This window comes from Bos taurus, chromosome 4 (genome assembly GCF_002263795.3).
Source record: "Bos taurus isolate L1 Dominette 01449 registration number 42190680 breed Hereford chromosome 4, ARS-UCD2.0, whole genome shotgun sequence".
NCBI classification, from domain to species: domain Eukaryota; kingdom Metazoa; phylum Chordata; class Mammalia; order Artiodactyla; family Bovidae; genus Bos; species Bos taurus.
In genome coordinates, this window is record NC_037331.1 from 30,732,678 (window position 1) to 30,753,171 (window position 20,494).

The following is a 20,494-nucleotide window of genomic DNA, read 5'->3' on the forward strand; positions in this document are numbered from 1 at the left end:
CATACACCTGACCGAATTGAAACTGCTGTGCTGAGGTTTCTCCCAACCACTGAGAATTCAGCTCTTTTGTTGAGGGGAGGTCAGCAGTACATCGAAAGGAAGAACAAGTGGCCTTTTAAACACGGGATTATTAAAATGACAGATCATTGTGCAGGTCTTCTAAGACGTCATAACTGACCGCCCTCTGTGACCAGTTTCCGGGGCTCTGGGCACATGTTTTAAGTCAGAGGATCAGATGAGTAAGTACACTTTGTGGCTGTGAGATCACCATCAGAAAAATTCCTGTGGGGAGGGAGGTGGGAGGGGACACATATGTCTATGGCCGATTCATACTGATGTATGGCAAAAAACCATTCAGATCAGATCAGATCAGTCGCTCAGTCGTGTCCGACTCTTTGCGACCCCATGAATCGCAGCACGCCAGGCTTCCCTGTCCATCACCAACTCCCAGAGTTCACTCAGACTCACGTCCATCGAGTCAGTGATGCCATCCAGCCATCTCATCCTCTGTCGTCCCCTTCTCCTCCTGCTCCCAATCCCTCCCAGCATCAGAGTCTTTTCCAATGAGTCAACTCTTCCCATGAGGTGGCCAAAGTACTGGAGTTTCAGCTTTAGCATCATTCCTTCCAAAGAAATCCCAGGGCTGATCTCCATGATAGTATAATTATCCTCCTTAAAATGAATACATAAATTTTTAAAAAAGATAAATTCCTTTCCTCATCCAGACAGCATGCTCATGCAATACATAAGAACATTTAGAATTATTTCCTTCTCTAAGGATCCCACAGGCACCCCAGTGCTAGAAGAAAGCAAAAAGATCACACCAACATTCAGGACCTCCCAGTCAGTCAGTTCAGTCACTCAGTCGTGTCCGACTCTTTGCGACCCCATGGACTGCAGCATGCCAGGCTTCCCTGTCCATCACCAACCCCCAGAGACTACTCAAACTCATGACCGTTGCGTCGGTGATGCCATCCAACCGTTTCATCCTCTGTTGTCCCCTTCTCCTCCTGCCTTCAATCTTACCCAGCATCAGGGTCTTTTCCAACGAGTCAGTTCTTTGACTCCCAGGCTCTCTGCAAGAAAGCCGAGGCGGTCCCACCCTCCAGCTCCTGCCAGCTTCTCTGCTGAGTGCTCTCAGTAAGGGACCATCCCCTAGGCTTTACTGGGCATCATTCCCATCACTCAATACAAAAGCACAAAGACACAGTGGTCAGCCCAACAAGGACTAGGTGTGATCACTGTCAAAGGACATCAAATCTGACACACTGGTGAAGTCGCAGAAAAGCAGAGGCTAGAAGGGGGTCCACAGACTTTAAACAAATGTCTTGTCTCCTCCCTGCCTACTTCCCTTTACTCAGAACACTGGGCCTAAGCTGCTTTCTTTACTGAAGCCCCTTCCAGCTCTGCACTTTGCAAGGGATGGAAATTATCTGCTGCACATGTGGGATTAAAACCCGCTGCACACTGGGCTGAGCCTCCCTTCAGGGTGTGCTGGAGTGCCCACCTTGCTCCTCTGTGCAAGAGGTGGGGGTACAGGGAAGAGCCACATGAATTCAACACCTTGCTGGGCCTGAAATGTCCATTAAGTGCTTTTATTCGCAGTCACCCGGCCACCCGGTAGAATCATTCTCCACTCAGATAAGACTATAATATGCTCACACTTAAACTATGATGAACACTTCCACTGAAAAATATCCTAACACATCTTAATTTGCACTGCCAATTAGGAGGTCTTCTGAGATGGAGGGGAAAAAAAAAACAAACTTGATCATATTACAAAAAGTAACTTGCCCTAATGGGTGCATAACAGCTCTGATATAATTGGTGGCTTACCTCCACCTGTACACGTGGTTAAATAGTATTAACACTATGGAAAATTAGCCTCATTATTTGACAGTAAAGTGTTCATTTCCAAGTACACATTCTGGGACATTTAAAATTTCCTAAGCAGGAATTGTTATGTTGCACCACCAGAACAACAGGTCTTAGGAAGGATACACCATCAAGATACATTTTCTGACGAAATTCACAAGGGGCTGGAAGCGCCTTACAGAAGGGCTTAAATCCTGGAGAAACCCAAACCTCCTAAAAGCCTAGGATACTAATTGTATAGTGAGGGCCAGCGGTAAACATAAAAACATTAACTAAGCCTGTCCCACCCCTTCTTGAGTTAGTTTTCCTTGTTTTTAATACCTCCCTTCATTGGAGAAGTTTAAAAATACTCCTCAAAAACGTTCACATCAGTAGATTTTTCTCAAGTGTCCACTTTCAGGAAGCCTTTCAGAAATCATCAAATGGCCATAGTGACCATCGGTGGCGGGACTGTGCGGCCAGACCCAGGCAGGTGGCAGCGTCAGGGCTCAGGTACCACCTTCCACGTCAGGTCTGCCAATTCTAGGAGAGGCCCAGTCCCCAGGTGGAGAAAGGAAGTGAACACCAGCCCAAGGTAAGGAGGAAGCAGTGAAAGAGGTGTTCACAAAGGCAAGAAAACCCCAAGCCTCACACAAAGCATCTTTCGGGATCTCAGGAGCCACTTCCTTCCCTTTCTAAGACTTTTATTTTTAGTACATTTGAAAAAATTTTTGCTGCTTACCTCTGAATAAAATCTGTGTATTCGTTACTAGAAAGTAGAGAGAAGCGTTTTTTACAAAGTCAAAAAGAAAACTGAAGCGAAGGCTACTTTGCCACCACCCATTGTAACACTTGGAACCTTGATAATGAAAATTTTAAGAAAGACCTAGTTAAAACCACGATGGGTAACTAGGGTGTTGCTGTATATATGATTTGGATCTTGGGGCTTTTTGTTTTTGAACCTGGACTAATGACGGTGCCAGTTCCCCCAAACAGTTAACAAGTTCCTTGAAAACAATTACAAAAATTCTAGAACAAATACAAAAGCCATTCGTTACAAACTCCATTATCCAAGTTGAACTGCCTAATCCTCGACTGCTTTTTTTGTTTTAGAAAATTACACTTAAACTTATTTAACTCCGTACCAATCCCAGAGAGTGGGGTGCGCGCACAGAAAAAGCTTCCCCCTCCCCGTCCCACGAGCACTGCAAATGCAGTCGCGGAGTCCCTGCGGCCTCGCAGCCGGCACTGCCCTCCAGTGCGTCCACTCCGGGGGCTCCCGGCCGCAGCAGCACGGCCTGCGACCCCGGAGGTCCCACCCGAGACGGCGGTGAGCGCCCGCGTGGGGCGCACCCGGCCTCTCCGTGCCCCGAGAACACCCGTCACCCACCGCACACACCTGCGGGGCACGCCCGCTCCACAACCTGGCAGCCGAGGGCCACGTTTCCAGCCCAAGGCGGGGAGCAGAGCCAGGCGCAAAGACAAGGCAGACGTGGGCGCGTCCGGACTGCGGCGGGCGGCCAGACCCTCACCTGCGAGCGAGTCGCCAACGCCATCCTTCCCCACGGGACTCCGGCCTCCTCCCAGCACGCGGCCACGGGAACCTGGCTCTCCAGGGGCCCGGCGCACGGAGAACGCCCGCGGCCGCGTTGCACGCTCGCCCCGCCCGGAGCTCCGGCGGGCCGGGGGAGGGGCGCACTCGGCGCCCGGGACAGGGGGAGCGCCCCGCGCCGCTCACTCGCCCCGCCGCGCCCGCCCGCGAGCTTCCGCTTACACAACCCAAACTTCGCGACGGACGGATTTCGCTTCTCAGGCGGCGCAAGAAGGGCTGCAGCCGGGGGCCACCCGAGGTGGCTGCCAATCTGGGGGCGCCGGGCTCCCCCCTGCAGCGGAGGGAGGGAGTGGAGCCGTCCGGCCGGGTTTCGCGCGGGAGAAATGAGAGGGGGCAGTCCCGGCGCAGCCTCCAGCTGGCACGCCCGACTGCGGCGCCCGCCAGATCTTTGCACGGTTTATTCCAGGTAGTACCCTGGAGCGCAGAGCCTCTGAAGCAACGAGTGTCTCAGAGCAGGGAAAGCATTTTAGGGCTGCCTCAGAACTTGTTTTGTTTCACAGTTGTAAAGGGGCGGGGTTCCGACGCCTCTCAAAACATTGGCTTCAGGGCTCACTTCACAAGACCGGTAACCCAGGCCCCTGAGGGTCGGCAACTGCAAGCCTCCCTGGAACTTCAGACGGCCCGTTCTATACCACTGTACCTGTAGGCCTTGCTGCCCCACTAGACACTTTTACAGGTCAGGAAGACTGACAGATATTGCCTGAGCAGTTACTACTGTGTGTCAGGCGCTGTGTACACAAGCTGGGACAAAAAACAGGCCCCTGCTCTGTTGGAGTTTACAGGCAGGGAGCCAGCCACTGACCGTGATATAAATGTAGTAATGATGTAATTATAATTTGATTAATAATGAATCCACTTTAGTGATTATTAACCTTTACTTAATAATAATGGTGATAATTTCAATAATAGTGATGCAAATAAATGTAAATGTGTTGTTACAATAGATGCCAGAAGTGAAAGGTAAGTGGTTCTATGGTCGTGTAAAATAGGGGGACTTAATTTGGCTAAGGTCAGGGAAGACTAGAGTTGAAGTATGGAGAGAGAAGAATTAAGCTGGTAGATGTTTTGGAAGCCTTGAAACAGGTATTAGGGAAGGTGGTGGATAAATTTTCCTGAAGTCATAGCAGGTTTTACCACAAAGCTTCTCTAAATAGTTGACTCTACAGATGTTTTGTTTTAATGTGTACTTTTTGACCTTCCTACACTGTTGGTGGGAATGTAAATTGGTGCAGTCACTACAAACGGTGGTATGAAGGTTCCTTTGAAAACTAAAAATAGAATAACTGTATGATCCAGCAGTCCCATTCCTGGACATATATCTGGAGAAAATTCTAATTCAAAGAGATACATGCTCCCCAGTGTTCACTGAAGCAGTATTTACAATAGTCAAGACATGTAAGTAACCTAAATGTTCCTTGACAGATGAATGGATAATGTAGTATTTATATACAATGGAACAATACTAAGCCATAAAAAGAACAAAATAATGCCATTTGCAGCAACATGGATGGACCTAGAAATGATCATACTAAGTGAAGTCAGACAGAGACAAACATCATGTTATCATTTATATGTGGAATCTTAAAAAATGATACAAATGAACTTATGTACAAAACAAACGGATTCACAGACAGAAAAACTTACAGTTACCAAAGGGGAAAGGGGGGATAAATTAGTAGGAATTTAACAGATACACACTCAGTTCAGTTCAGTTACTCAGTCGTGTCCAACTCTCTGTGACCCCATGAAGTGCAGCACGCCAGGCCTCCCTGTCCATCACCAACTCCCGGAGTTCACTCAGACTCACGTCCATCGAGTCAGTGATGCCATCCAGCCATCTCATCCTCTGTCGTCCCCTTCTCCTCCTGCCCCCAAGCCCTCCCAGCATCAGAGTCTTTTCCAATGAGTCAACTCTTCACATGAGATGGCCAAAGTACTGGAGTTTCAGCTTTAGCATCTTTCTGATCTTCAGAATGGCCAGGGTGGATCTCCTTGCAGTCCAAAGGACTCTCAAGAGTCTTCTCCAACACCACAGTTCAAAAGCATCCATTCTTCGGCGCTCAGCCTTCTTCACAGTCCAACTCTCACATCCATACATGACCACAGGAAAAACCATAGCCTTCACTAGACAGACCTTTGTTAGCAAAGTAATGTCTCTGCTTTCGAATATGCTGTCTAGGTTGGTCATAACTTTCCTTCCAAGGAGTAAGTGTCTTTTCATTTCATGGCTGCAATCACCATCTGCAGTGATTTTGGAGCCCCAAAAAATAAAGTTTGACACTGTTTCCACTGTTTCCCCATCTATTGCCCATGAAGTGATGGGACTGGATGCCATGATCTTTGTTTTCTGAATGTTGAGCTTTAAGCCAACTTTTTCACTCTCTACCTTCACTTTCATCAAGAGGCTTTTTAGTTCCTCTTCACTTTCTGCCATAAGGGTGGTGTCATCTGCATATCTGAGGTTACTGATATTTCTCCTGGCAATGATACACACTACTACATAAAAAATAGATAACCAACAAGGACCTACTGTATAGCACTGGGAACTGTATCCAATACCTTGTAATACCCTATAATGAAAAGATATGTAGACAGATTTATATATGGATATACCTGAATCATTTTGCCTACACCTGAGACTAACACATCATAAATCAACTATACTTCAATTTTTAATAAGGAAGGAAAAAATACTGTATTTGGAGGGGGAAAAAACCCCACAACTCCCCAGACTGTAGAAATCCCAAAGTTGTTACTTTGGGATTTATCCTTTTTTACTTGGAATAATCAAGTTTTTATATACTAGTGCTAAGACTAAATCACATTTGTGATAGCAGAAAATCTATGGACTTGAGGCAGCTACAGGTCTGTTGAGTCCATTAAGTTTCCAGGTGATTCTAATGAACAGGTATATTTGAGAACCATTGCTCTAGTCTAGCTTGGCCTTTGCACAGTGAGGTCTTAAGATCAACAGTATCAGTATCACCTCAGCTCTGGCAAAGAAATCCAAATTAGTGGGCCTCACCTCATTACTGTATTGCAAACTCTGGGGGTGGGGCCCAGCAATCTGAGTTATGCTCACGTTCAGTTGATTCTGATCCTTATTTAAAGAACCACAATGGTTATAATCTAAGTCAACTGCTGGGTGACTTTAGAACTAATCATTGAGCTTCCTTTTTTTTAATCTGTAAAATGGGGATACTGCATATCTGCCCAATCCATGCAACAGTATTTCTACAAAAATGAATACATGTAGTATCAGATGTGATCGTATTTTGAAAAGGCTAGGGTGGTGGACAGTTGTGAAGAGTATCAGTAGTGATAATCCTGCCATTTATTGAATACCACGTTCTAGGAACTATTTATGCCATATTTCACTCAGTCATCGCTACAAACATCTGATGTACATAATCCTATCCTCATTTTTCAAATGAGCAAACAGGCTTTGAGGGTTTAAAAAACCTTGCTCAAGGTGACCTAGCAGAGCCGAGTTAGAACTCGGATGAGCTTTATATGCCTCTCTTTGCCTTTATTCGGGTAGCCTGGTGCTCTGGAGAGGGTGAGTAATGGCAATAAAACAAATTTACATTTGAATTAAGGAAATAGGAATGAGGTTCCTTACGTACTATCATCCCAATCTACTGATTTACTGTGCCTGTGACTCTGGTTTATTCTCCCCATTTGTTTCTGAAATTTTTTTTTCATTGAAAAGTCACTTTTAGTAAGTTTTAGCAAAAATAATCAATGAGCAATCGCTAATAAGAATTGGAGTTTTATTTGAGTCAAACTGAAAGACTACAGCCTGGAAGCTCGTTTCCCAGATTACTCTGAGAAATTGCTCTGGAGAAGCAGGGGTTTTTTAGTCAGTTTTAAATTTTGTCAGAACAAAGAACAAACTTTAAGTCAATCAGGAATACACCTCTCCAAGGTTTCAAATAAACCAGACCAGCACGCACACATATACAGCACGCACAGAATGGCCTTGGCACCTAAGAAGGAAGTCTCTATCAAGTGAGTCCTAGCATTGGCATTCCAGGATGAAGGGCGTTTAATCCTTATTTTTAACATGGGTGTTCTTTACTTCAGGTCAAGGTATCCTTTTCATTGATAAGTTAAACAGTTACAATCTATGTTTGATAGGCCACAAACAGGCTATTTTAGTTAGCATAAAATTCAAGTTAACTCATTTATAAGCCAGAATGACTTCCCCATACCTCAATATGTGAAATTTTCTTTCATCACATATACTCCTGCACTCTTTACAAGAGTCTTCTTCCCCTCACCCCACCCCACCCCCTTGTCTCTCTGTTCCAAAGTCCACACATGGTCAGGACATTAACATGGCTAAATTGTCCCATGTGGTAACTCTCAGCTGATAATCTGATCACCTTGTCTTTCATGGCTTTTGACAGTGACCTACTTATCACATCTGGATTCTTCTACAACTGTTGAGTGCAAATGAGTTCCTGACCTTGCTAACTGGAGCCCAGCCCTGGAAAATTTCTGACACCATAAAATTCAAGGTCTCATCTTAAGACTTAAATAATGAAAACAATAACCACAAATTCCCAGTTGGGTTCAGGAGACAGACTACAGCACAACCTTTCTGACAGTTACTTCCAAAGTAAATCCCAACTGTCTATGAAATGGTCAAGAGGCCACCTACTCTGAAAGCAGGTTGAATACGGCTTGTTAACAGAATGTCATTTTGCAGGCATAGCCTTACCACACTCCTCTACTGAACACAAGATGCACTGTTTCAATCAGACTCTGACCAAAGAAGCTAAATGTTATATTTTGAGGCAAGTTTTTTGTTTGTTTTTTAAGAAAAGCAACATACCAGCCCCCTTGTCTCTTTTCTACAATTGTTCCCTCTCCATCCCTCCTCTCCACTTTCTTCCTAAACTCTCCAAATTGTCAGGCACTTTATCTACCAGAGCTTACAGTTCTCCACAGGGCTCAAGAAAGGCTGAGAGGATTTCTTACGTAAAGAGAAATCATTTTTGCAATTCCTTAGCAAAGTTCAAAGATGTGATGGCCAGAAGCTACTATACTTGATTCTCGAAATACACTTACCCCATTGTTGGAAGAAAAATGAAGCAATCAAACAGAAACCAAGATAACAATAATAATAAACTGTGGAGGTCTACTTTCTCAGAAACTGCTCATGTTCTATAGGCTATTAGTGCCTGAAATGTACTCATGGCCTAAAAACCATGTTCTAAGAAAAGGTAAAAAAGTGTCTATATTACACCAAAAAGGGAATTCAGCCACAAGGTAGAAACTGAAGAGGAAGGCAATCCAAGCAGACCATTTACTTGGTATCATAAATTTATCTTTTGCTTTCTACTACTCCCATTAAAGGGAAAAAAGGAATCTGCTGTATGACCCAGGGCTCAAACCGGGGTTGATAACAACCTAGAGGGGTGGAATGGTGAGGGAGGTGGGAGGGATGTTCAAGTGGGAGGGAACATGGGTAAAGTTATAGCTGATTCATGTTGATAGAAACCAATGCAGTACCGTAAAGCAATTATCCTTCACTTAAAAATCAAAAAGAAAAAAGGGCGGGACAAACTAAACTACTGAAATGCATTAGGCAAAAGTCACAGGCTAAAATCAGCAGTTCTGAAGTTTAACTTCTGAGTAAAACTGTAAGTGCTTGAAAGTGTTTAAGTGTCTTTAACCCTCATCAGATCTTTTAACTAAAACCCTGGAATTGAGCCAAGTCCTTTGTGGTAATAGCCCCTGCTCCAGCATCTTGATTGCCCAACATGGCTGCTGAGCAACCCCATTCCAGATCTCAGCAGGCATCTGGTCACTGGAGATCTCTAACAACCACTCCCTCTCCCACTTAGAGCTTCAAATAAACACTGAGATTATTATAGGCTCACATTGAAGGGGTTCACAACAGAACATCCCAAATATGTCACTTAGGCATATTGATTATTTTGAATTAAAGTTATTTGAGAAAAAGCCAGTCCAAGAAGAACAAGCTGACCCTCCTTTGTTCCCCTGAGAGCAGAAAACAAAACTCCCACAGGAAGGAGTCCTCCCCACTCAAAGGAGGGAGGTCGTCTTACACAGAGATAGGGAAAGGGCAGAGGAAGCTGTGTAAACAAACTCTTGTTACTTCTTCATTAGTCTGCTACTCTAAGCCCAAACCCTTTTGTCAAATCTTCATAACTGATTCTTCACCTAAAAAGGTATATAATAGCCTGCTTCAGTCACTTCTGCTGTGCCATACCCATGAGACCTACATACATAAAAAATTAAGTTTGGGTTTTTGTTGTCCTGTTAATTTGTCTTGTGTCAATTTAATGATTATACCAGCCAAAAGAACCAAAAGCAACAGAAGAGAAATTTCCCTTCCCTGCAACATGCAGTTGTAAGAAATAATTCAGAGAGATTCTATGTACCTTTTGCCCAATTTCTCCTAACAGTAACATTTTGAGAAACTATAGTACACTGTCCCATCCCGGATACAGTTCACTAATCCAACTCCGATTTCCCCAGCTTGACCTGCACCTGTGTGTGTGTGTTTAGACCTATACAGTTTTATAACACGTACAGATTTGTGCATCCGCCACCACCACAGTCAAAATACTGAGCACTTCTAACACCACAAAGATCTGTCATGTGGCCCTTTTATAACCAGGTCCTCCTCATATCCACCTATCCCCCACCCATACCCTGACTTCCTTCCCCTGATAACCACTAATCTATTCGCCATTTCTAAAATGTTATAATTTCAAAAATGTTACATAACCTTTTGGAGAACAGTATGTCAGCTTTTGCAATTAGCTTGTCAAATTCAGCACAATTCTCTGGGGATTAATCCAAACAGTCAGATCAGATCAGATCAGATCAGTCGCTCTGTCGTGTCCGACTCTTTGCAACCCCATGAATTGCAGCACGCCAGGCCTCCCTGTCCATCACCAACTCCCGGAGTTCACTCAGACTCACGTCCATCGAGTCAGTGATGCCATCCAGCCATCTCATCCTCTGTCATCCCCTTCTCCTCTTGCCCCCAATCCCTCCCAGCATCAGAGTCTTTTCCAATGAGTCAACTCTTCGCATGAGGTGGCCAAAGTACTGGAGTTTCAGCTTTAGCATCATTCCTTCCAAAGAAATCCCAGGGCTGATCTCCTTCAGAATGGACTGGTTGGATCTCCTTACAGTCCAAGGGACTCTCAAGAGTCTTCTCCAACACCACAGTTCAAAAGCATCAATACTTCGGCGCTCAGCCTTCTTCACAGTCCAACTCTCACATCCATACATGACCAGAGGAAAAACCATAGCCTTGACTAGACGGACCTTTGTTGGCAAAGTAATGTGTCTGCTTTTGAATATGCTATCTAGGTTGGTCATAACTTTCCTTCCAAGGAGTAAGCGTCTTTTAATTTCATGGCTGCAGTCACCATCTGCAGTGATTTTGGAGCCCAGAAAAATAAAGTCTGACACTCTTTCCACTGTTTCCCCATGTATTTCCCATGAAGTGATGGGACCGGATGCCATGATCTTCGTTTTCTGAATGTTGAGCTTTAAGCCAACATTTTCACTCTCCACCTTCACTTTCATCAAGAGGCTTTTGAGTTCCTTTTCACTTTCTGCCATAAGGGTGGTGTCATCTGCATATCTGAGGTTATTGATATTTCTCCCGGCAATCTTGAGTCCAGCTTGTGCTTCTTCCAGTCCAGCGTTTCTCATGATGTACTCTGCATATAAGTTAAATAAACAGGGTGACAATATACAGCCTTGACATACTCCTTTTCCTATTTGGAACCAGTCTGTTGTTCCATGTCCAGTTCTAACTGTTGCTTCCTGACCTGCATACAAATTTCTCAAGAGGCAGATCAGGTGGTCTGGTATTCCCATCTCTTTCAGAATTTTCCACAGTTTATTGTGATCCACACAGTCAAAGGCTTTGGCATAGTCAATAAAGCAGAAATAGATGTTTTTCTGGAACTCTCTTGCTTTTTCAATGATCCAGCAGATGTTGGCGATTTGATCTCTGGTTCCTCTGCCTTTTCTAAAACCAGCTTGAACATCAGGAAGTTCACGGTTCACATATTGCTGAAGCCTGGCTTGGAGAATTTTGAGCATTACTTTACTAGCGTGTGAGCTGAGTGTAATTGTGCGGTAGTTTGAGCATTCTTTGGCATTGCCTTTCTTCGGGATTGGAATGACAACTGACCTTTTCCAGTCCTGTGGCCACTGCTGAGTTTTCCAAATTTGCTGGCATATTGACTGCAGCACTTTCACAGCATCATCTTTCAGGATTTGGAATAGCTCAACTGGAATTCTATCACCTCCGCTAGCTTTGTTCATAGTGATGCTTTCTAAGGCCCACTTGACTTCACGTTCCAGGATGTCTGGCTCTAGATCAGTGATCACACCATCGTGATTATCTGGGTTGTGAAGCTATCAAACAGTCTGCTTCTTTTTATTTCTGAGTAGTAGTCCGTGGTATGTACATACCACAGGTTTTAACCATTCACCTGTGGAAAGACATCTGGGCTGACTTTAGTTTGGAGGTATTGCAGATAAGGCTGCTATGAACATTTATGTGAATGCAGTTTTCATTTCTCTGAAATAAATGCCCAGGAGTACTCTCACTGGGTCCTGTGGTACCTACAAGTTTAGTTCTATATGAAACTGACAGACATTTCCAGACCAGCTGTACCACTTCACACTCCTGCCAGGACTGGGTGAGTGATCCAATTTCCTCTCCAGGATCCGATACTCTGTTCCAAATGCATCTTCTGCATTTGGTGGTGTCATTTTTTTTTTTTTTAAACCATTCTGAGAGGTGTATAGTGATGTCTCAGTGTGGTTTTAATTTGCATTTCCCTGATGGCTAATGATATTGAACATGTTTTATGTACTTATTTGTCATCTTTATATCCTCTTTGATAGTGTCAGTTTGTGTCTTTTGCCCATTCTCTAGACTGTTTTTCTTACTGTTGCATTGTGAGATTCATTTTATGTTTTAGATACTAGTCTTTTATCAGATATGTGGTGTGCAAATATTTTCTGCCAGTCTTTATTTTTCCATTCTCTTCACATATGATTTCACAGAGCAAAAGTTTTTTGTTTTGATGAGGTTTATCACATTTTTTCTAAAACATTCATAATTCTTCATTTTGCATGTCAGTCTGCAATCCATTTTGCATTCATTTTTGTATAAGGTGTGGGATTTAGGTCAAGGTTCATCTTTATCCTCCTATAATACCCAATGGCTTAAGCACAAGTTGATAAAAAGGCTATCCCTCTTCCATTGAATAGCTTTTGCATCTTTGTCAAAAGTCAGTTGAGCATGCGTGTGTCAGTCTATTTCTGGGTCTTTATTCCATTGAGATCTCTCTACCAGTATCACACTATATACTCAAGCATATAGTAAAGGCCTTAGTATGAAGAGTGATTCCTCCCATTGTATTTATCTTTGTCAAGATTGTTTTAACTATTCTAAGGTCTGTGCCTTTCCATATAAATTTTAAAATAAGCTTACCTATATCAACATAAAGTGTTGCTAGAATTTTGATAGGAAATGCACTAAGCCTACAGATTCATTAGGGGAGAGTTGATATGGCGACCAAGCAGGCTGGCTTAAGAGTTAAGGATTAGGAAACATGAAGATGTAGAAACAAAGACTAACTGTTGAGCAGGGGAAATGGCAACAATTTATACTATAAACCAGTCACACAATGGAGTCACCACACTCCCAGTTCCCTGGAAGATAACGGATAAAGATCAGATACACATTCCTAAGCTGTTTTTACAGCAATCGGGAAGCAGACCTCCACAAATGAAAACTGCTGACCACATGCACAGAGACTGGTGATGCTCGAGACTTCACCTTGATGCCGGCCAATCTGAGGATTATGCATGAGGTCACTGCCTTTAAAATCTCCGTCTCCCAGTTGGCAACTTGGAGATGGTCTTGGACATTAGTCCACCATCTCCCCAGGTTGCTGGCCTCCTGAATACAGCAACTTCTCCTTTTCCACCAACACTTGTCTCTTGAGTATTGGCCTTGAGCAGTGAGCAGCTGAGCTTGGCTTCATTACCAGCCTCATCCAATTACAGCATCTTCAATATGTTGGCTCTTTCTGTCCATGATCAAGTTTCATCTCTCCATTTACTTGTCTTCTTTTGATTTCCTCCATCAGCATTTTGTAATTTTCAGCATATAGATCCTATACATATTTTTAAGTGTACACCTAAGTATTTTCTTTGCAGCAACTGTAAATAGTATTTATAAGTGGTTTTTAATTTCAGCTTCCATATGTTCACTTCTACCAATAGAAATGCAATTGATTTTTGTATGTTGCTCTGTTATTTCTGTTGTTTAAAACTACCCAGGCTATAGTATTTCACAATGGCAGCCTGAGCTGACTAACACTGGATATGTGCCAGGGACACTCTAGGAGGGACAGGCTTCTACTACACATGGCCAGCCCACACCACCATGAAAAATCAATGGTGGTACATCTTGTTCTAAGGACCAAAAAAAGAAATCAAAAGAAGTGTGATTCACTTTTTATACGCTCAAGATAGTACTATCAGCAGCTGGAGTGATTTCCAGCCAGGATTTCCATAACACGCCATGATAAGAAAGTGAGACAGTCTTCCTTGATCAGAGAATGCCACCCAATAGGAGGCAGTGTGAAGCCCAGAAGGAAAGAGGTTTACCTAGACCATCAGGCCTGGAGATACCCAGGGTGTTAATTTTCACGTTAGTGTGCCTAAGAACCACCTGAGACACTTATTCAAAAGGCAGACGTCAGCCCTGCCCTTTAAGATTTAGATTCAGTAGGTCTGGCGTTAGGCTGACCGACCACCCCCGATTTGTCCAGGACTATCCTGGTTTTAACATTAAAATCATACTATTTGGGACACCTCTCAGTTTTGGGTCTCCCTACTTGTGTAGACCAGGGATCTGCATATTTAACAAGAATTCTAGTAGCTTTCGTACAGAAAACCCACAGACTATACTTTGAGAAACTCTTGACCTAATTTTTACCAGGTAGGAGAAGATGTCGTTAAAGTGCACCTATGGCCATAAAATGATTGAAATAATGTCATCTGTAGAGATTATCCTATTAAGTGAAGTCTGTCAGAAAGAGAAAGACAAGTATCACATCACTTACACGTGGAATCTAAAAAATGTTACAAATGAACCTACCTACAAAACAGAAATAGACTCAGGAACATAGAACAGAAATGTATGATAGCCAAAGAGGAATAAATTAGGAGTTTGGGATTAACATACACACACCATTATATATAAAATAAACAACAAGGACCTACTACATAGGACAGGAAACTATACTCAATATCTAGTAGTATCTATAATGGAAAAGAATCTTTAAAAGAATGTATATTATATATGTGTGTGTATATAATATATACATAACTGAATTACTTTGTTTATACAACACCTGAAATCAACACAACACTGTAAATCAACTGTATTTCAATAATTCTTTTTTAAATTTTAAAAAATAAAGTGAACTGTGAAAAGAATTTGCTGGATTTTAAATACACTTTTGAGCCTAAACCGTGGAGAGTAAGATATCAAGTTAAACATTTAAGTATAAAAAATCCAGCAGACTTTAGTCCCCGATGCCCCTCTTTCTGCAGTGTTCCATCCCTCACGTTCACTGGTTACTTTCACTTCTGCCTTCTTTCACTTCTGGAGACCACTGCCTTGCTCTCCACCCTTATTCCTACCACCATTCTTGCTGACATCAACATCCAAGTATTCTGCTCCTTCACATCCCCACATCCTGTGTCAGTCAGAGTCTGGTCAGGAAATGGGAACCATGCCAGTTATTTGACAGAGAGAATTCAATATTTAGAGTTGTTAGCTAAGTGTAGAATTTTTAACAAGGAAACTGGAAAGGAGACAAGAGAATACTAAGGTATCACAGAGACCTCAATTGCAGGAGGCAGCTACCATCCCTAGGTCAGGGTGAAGACAAGGGAGGGGCTAGGACTGTAAGAGATTAGGCCCAAAGAGGAGGGCCTCAAGAGTTGAAGCCACATCTCTGAAGAGCAGTGTTGCTTGGCTGACGCTGGTATCTCTGAGATGCGCTCAATGAAGCCGGTTCTGCAAGTGCAGGAAACACTCAAACTGAACTCTACTACTATGGGAAGGAACTGCTGCCTGGGTGAAGAAACACTGTTGCCATAAGAGTGATGTAAACAGGAAGAAGCAAGCCTCTCATTCCTCCTCGAGCCTTACTCACTCTCTCTAGACTCCTCTCATGGCAGAATGTTCAGTTCAATTCAGTCACTCAGTCGTGTCTGACTCTTTGTACCCCCATGGACTGCAGCACGCCAGGCCTCCCTGTCCATCACCAACTCCCAGAGTTTACTCAAAGTCATGTCCATTGAGTTGGTGATACCATCCAGCCATCTCATCCTCCATCGTCCCCTTCTCCTCCCACCTTCAATCTTTCCCAGCATCAGGGTCTTTTCCAGTGAGTCAGTTCTTCGCATCAGGTGGCCAAAGTATTAAAGTTTCAGCTTCAGCATCAGTCCTTCCAATGAATATTCAGGACTGATCTCCTTTAGGATTGACTGATTGGATCTCCTTGCAGTCCAAGGGACTCTCAAAGAGTCTTCTCCAACACCACAGTTCAAAAGCATCCATTCTCAGCTTTCTTTATAGTCCAACTCTCACATCCATACATGACTACTGGAAAAACCATAGCCTTGACTAGATGGACCTTTGTTGGCAAAGTAATGTCTCTGCTTTTTAATATGCTGTCGAGGTTGGTCATAACTTTTCTTCCAAGAAGTGTCGTTTAATTTCATGGCTGCAGTCACCATCTGCAGTGATTCTGGAGCCCAAAAAAATAAAGTCTGTCACTGTTTCCACTGTTTCCCCATCCATTTGCCATGAAGTGATGGGACCAGATGCCTGATCTTAGTTTTCTGAATGTTGAGCTTTAAGCTAACTTTTTCACTCTACTCTTTCACTTTCATCAAGAGGCTCTTTAGTTCTTCTTCACTTTCTGCCTTAAGGGTGGTGTCATCTGCATATCAGAGAAGGAAATGGCAACCTACTCAAGTATACTGTCCTAGAGAATTCTGTGCAAAGAGGAGCCTGGTGGGCTGCTGTCTATAGGGTGGCATAGAGTTAGACACGACTGAAGTGACTTAGCATGCATGCATGCATGCATTGGAGAAGGAAGTGGCAACCCACTCCAGTATTCTTGCCTGGAGAATCCCAGGGATGGAGGAGCCTGGTGGGGTCGCACAGAGTCGGACACGACTGAAGCGACTTAGCAGCAGTAGCATCTGCATAGCTAAGGTTATTGATATTTGTCCTGGCAATCTTGATTACAGCTTGTGCTTCTTCCAGCCCAGCGTTTCTCATGATGTACTCTGCATATAAGTTAAATACGTAGGGTGACAATATACAGCCTTGACATACTCCTTTCCCTATTTGGAACCAGTCTGTTGTTCCATGTCCAGTTCTAACTGTTGGCAGCGTGTAACAGGGAGCTATTTGGCAAAGCAAAAAATGATTTGCAAAGTCCCAGCCCTAGCATCCCAGGGAAAGTATGTAAGGTGAGTCTGGAGCTAAGAGGCAGTGGCTTAATAACTGTGCATCTCCGTGACACTTCCTTCCACCTCACCTTGGTCACTCTTTCCCACAATCATACACTTGAGCTTGTCATCACAAATACCGGCATCACCTCTGAAGTAATAATTCCAAGCATTTCACCCTCTGACAGTTACCTCCAACACCTAGAGCTCACCAGCTCTAATACTCCTTTCTCAGCATCACTCTGGCCTCTTTCAACCTTCACTCTATTGGCCCTGATAGGGCTGTCACATCCATCTTCCTATGTGCTCATTTTCCTCCTTAGACAGCCTGGATTCCACGACACATTAGTCACCCCCTTAACTTTGACTTCCGGGATTTTCTCTCCTTGTGTCCCACTTGCCCATCAAAGTGTCATCTCTAATAATGTGCAAACATTCCACTATGTCATGCCTGCATGAAAGTAGCTGAATATTATCTAGTTTCACTTGAATTCCAAAACCATAGATTTCAAACAGGCTCTCAATATTCCTCAACCATCTGATCATATCTTCCGTGTGTGTTTACTTCCCTCCCTTCCCAAATACTAGTTCACACTTAGAACTTCTCTTTCTCCTGCAATCTCATTCACACTATGCCCCTATCACTGTCAGCTAATGACCTTTTTTCACATTTAATGGCAAAAAATAGATAAACAATCTTATGAGAGCTCCCACAAGATAGACCAGCCTAGTGTATCAGAGCCTAAAGTGTGAGACATGACCCTGATTCTATCAAAGATCAGCCCCTCTGCTTGGGCCCTGGCGTTCATCTCTTCTCTTCCTCCCCAGGACTCTATTTCTACGATTCTCCCCTCCTCATCTCCAATAATCAATTGCTCTCTAGAATCTAAGTGGACTGAAACAGCCACGTAACTGCAACAAAGAGGGAAGGAGGGAAAGACAGAAGGAAGGGAGGGAGGGGAAAAGAGAGAGGGAGAAAGGATGGATATAGGGAGGGAGGGAGAGAAAAAGAAAGGAAGGATGGCAGGCAGGCAGGAAAACCTTCCGTGAGCCCACAGTCCCCTACCAGACCCTATTCGTCCTTGACAACAAAACCTTCAGTCAGGGTTGCCTGGAGTAGCTAGACCTAGTCCTGCTCAGTCAGGAACCCAGACTAATTGGGCTTCAGTCAACATTAACAAGGTTATCCATGTTGTCAATAACATCGTCATTTCTTGCCTTTATCATTCACGGCCTCTCAAAAGCAGTGGGCTCAACTGGCCACATCTCCTCTCTCTTTTCTGAAATTCCCTCTTCTCTGGTTCTTTATCTACTTGGCAACTCCTGCTCAGTCTCCTTTGCTGTCTCTGCTTCTCCTGTTTGACCTCTAAACCCTGGATGCCCACAGTTGAACCCTGGGACCACTTTCCTGACTGATTTAATCTCTTTCTCTAATCAACCTTGTCCACTGGCTCCTAATTTATATATTCAATCATCTGGTTTTTCATCTCACCTTGGATTTTTTTCAAATTTCATTTCCCAATTGTCTCTTGCTAGTTATACAGAAGTGCAAATGATTTTTGTATATTGACTCTACCCTGAAATCTTGTTAAACACACTAGTTGTAGGAATTTTTGTAAAATGTTGTGAAGCTTTTCTATCTGTATAATCATGGCATCTATAGATGACCACACATTTGTTCTTTCTTACTAATCTTTATGATATACGTGATAAGTAATAACCAAATGGAAGCTGATGCTAAGTCGCTTCAGTCGTGTCCGACTCTGTGCGACCCCATGGACAACAGCCCACCAGGCTCCTCTGTCCACAGGATTCTCCAGGCAAGAATACTGGAGTGGGTTGCCATTTCCTTCTCCAATGGAAGCTAATATAGCATTATTATAAAGGATAAAAAGCACTGCATTAATTTGTGTCCACAACAAAATACAATAGACTGGGTGGCAAACAGCAGAAAGTCATTTCCTCACAGTTCTGGAGGCTAAAAGTCCATGACTAAGCTGTCCACGGAAAAGGCAACCCACTCCAGTACTCTTGCCTGGAAAATCCCATGTACGGAGAAGCCTGGTAGGCTACAGTCCATAGGGTCGCAAAGAGTCGGACACGACTGAGCGACTTCACTTACACTTTTCAAGCTGTCCACAGGCTGGGATTCTCCTGAGACCTCTCTCTCAGATTTGCAGATGACCGCCTGCTCGCTGCGTCTCACACGGTCTTCCTCTGTGCACGGACATGTCTGCCTCCCAAACTCCTCGTTTTATAAGGGTACCAGTCCTGGTAGATTAGGACCCACCTATATAACCACATTTTACCTCAATTAACTTTTTAAAGGCCCTACCTCCAGACGGTTATATTTTGAGGTACTGTGGATTCAGATTTCAATAGATGGGCACAATTCAGTGCATAACAAGTACTGCAGGGATTAAGAGAGATTGTATACTCTTGAGAATTTATAATAATCATGTGCTTTTGTGTATCTGTCAAAATAATCTTAAATATATACAAAAATGTTAAGAATTACAAAGATAAATTAACAAATCCTTACTGACACTGATAGGCAATAATGAAACGTGGCATTTGCAGGGTCAAAATCACATCTATCATCTTCTCTAATCTCAATGCAAAAACAAAGTAGAAATCAACAATAGAAAGATAAAGAAACCAAAAATAGAAAAATTTATATTGAACTTGTGAGTTCAAAAGAAAGAGAATATAAAGTATGAAATACCAATAAAAATATCCAGAGCACTGTCGATCACAACTCCAGGGATGCAACTAAAGACAAATTTGGTGAATGCGTACAGCCTAAAAATGCATTAGAATTCAAGACATATTGAACACAGATGAGCTAAGAATTCAAGTTTCAAAAAGAGAAAACGAGAGAGTGAATTCAAGAATTCAAATAGAAGGAAGGAAATAATAAACTAACGAATAAAGTGAACAACAAAGGCAATATAGAAACATCAATCTGATTCCCGGAAAAGATACATAACTTACACAAGCCTCCACAAGACTGATGCCAACAAGAGAGAAAAGGCACTAATGAACACTGCATACAAAAAAGAAATGGATTTTCCTGAGCCCGACATTTTAAAGTATTTCCTTAAATAGAAGCAGCAAACCGTGAATTTGAGCACGTTTTTCCTGAAGAGCACTGTGGAAAGGTCAGCAGAGAGGCACGAAATTAGACTTCTCGGTTGCCCTGGACTGTCATCAGTATCTCTCATCCTCCACAAATTCTTCCAGGAGCTCCAGGATTAGGGGAAGCTGCTCTAAGATTGACTGTATCTGCTCTTGTCCTATCTGATCACTTTCTTTTGGCTAGGATTTTGAAATTAAATTGATAAATTATTCTGTGTGTCTTTGTGTACGGTGTGTGTCTATGTGTGTGTATGATGTGTATCTGTGTGTACAGTTTGTCTCTGTGTGTATGGTGCGGGTGTCTGTGTATACAGTGTGTGTGTGTGGTAC

At 43.2% G+C, this 20,494-nt stretch overlaps 1 protein-coding gene across 3 annotated transcripts in view; it reads right to left on the reverse strand.

Annotated features, from left to right (window-relative positions):
* Window positions 1–20,494, reverse strand: part of CDCA7L (cell division cycle associated 7 like) — a 211,204-nt gene that overhangs the window by 39,726 nt on the left and 150,984 nt on the right. Inside the window, 1 exon segment of one of the 3 annotated variants that reach the window (NM_001104977.1) lies at window positions 3,387–3,480. The exons of 1 other annotated variant lie outside the window; for it this stretch is intronic. In NM_001104977.1, coding sequence (NP_001098447.1) covers window positions 3,387–3,410 — 24 coding nt within the window. In that variant the 5' untranslated portion in view covers window positions 3,411–3,480. 3 annotated transcript variants of the gene reach the window in all.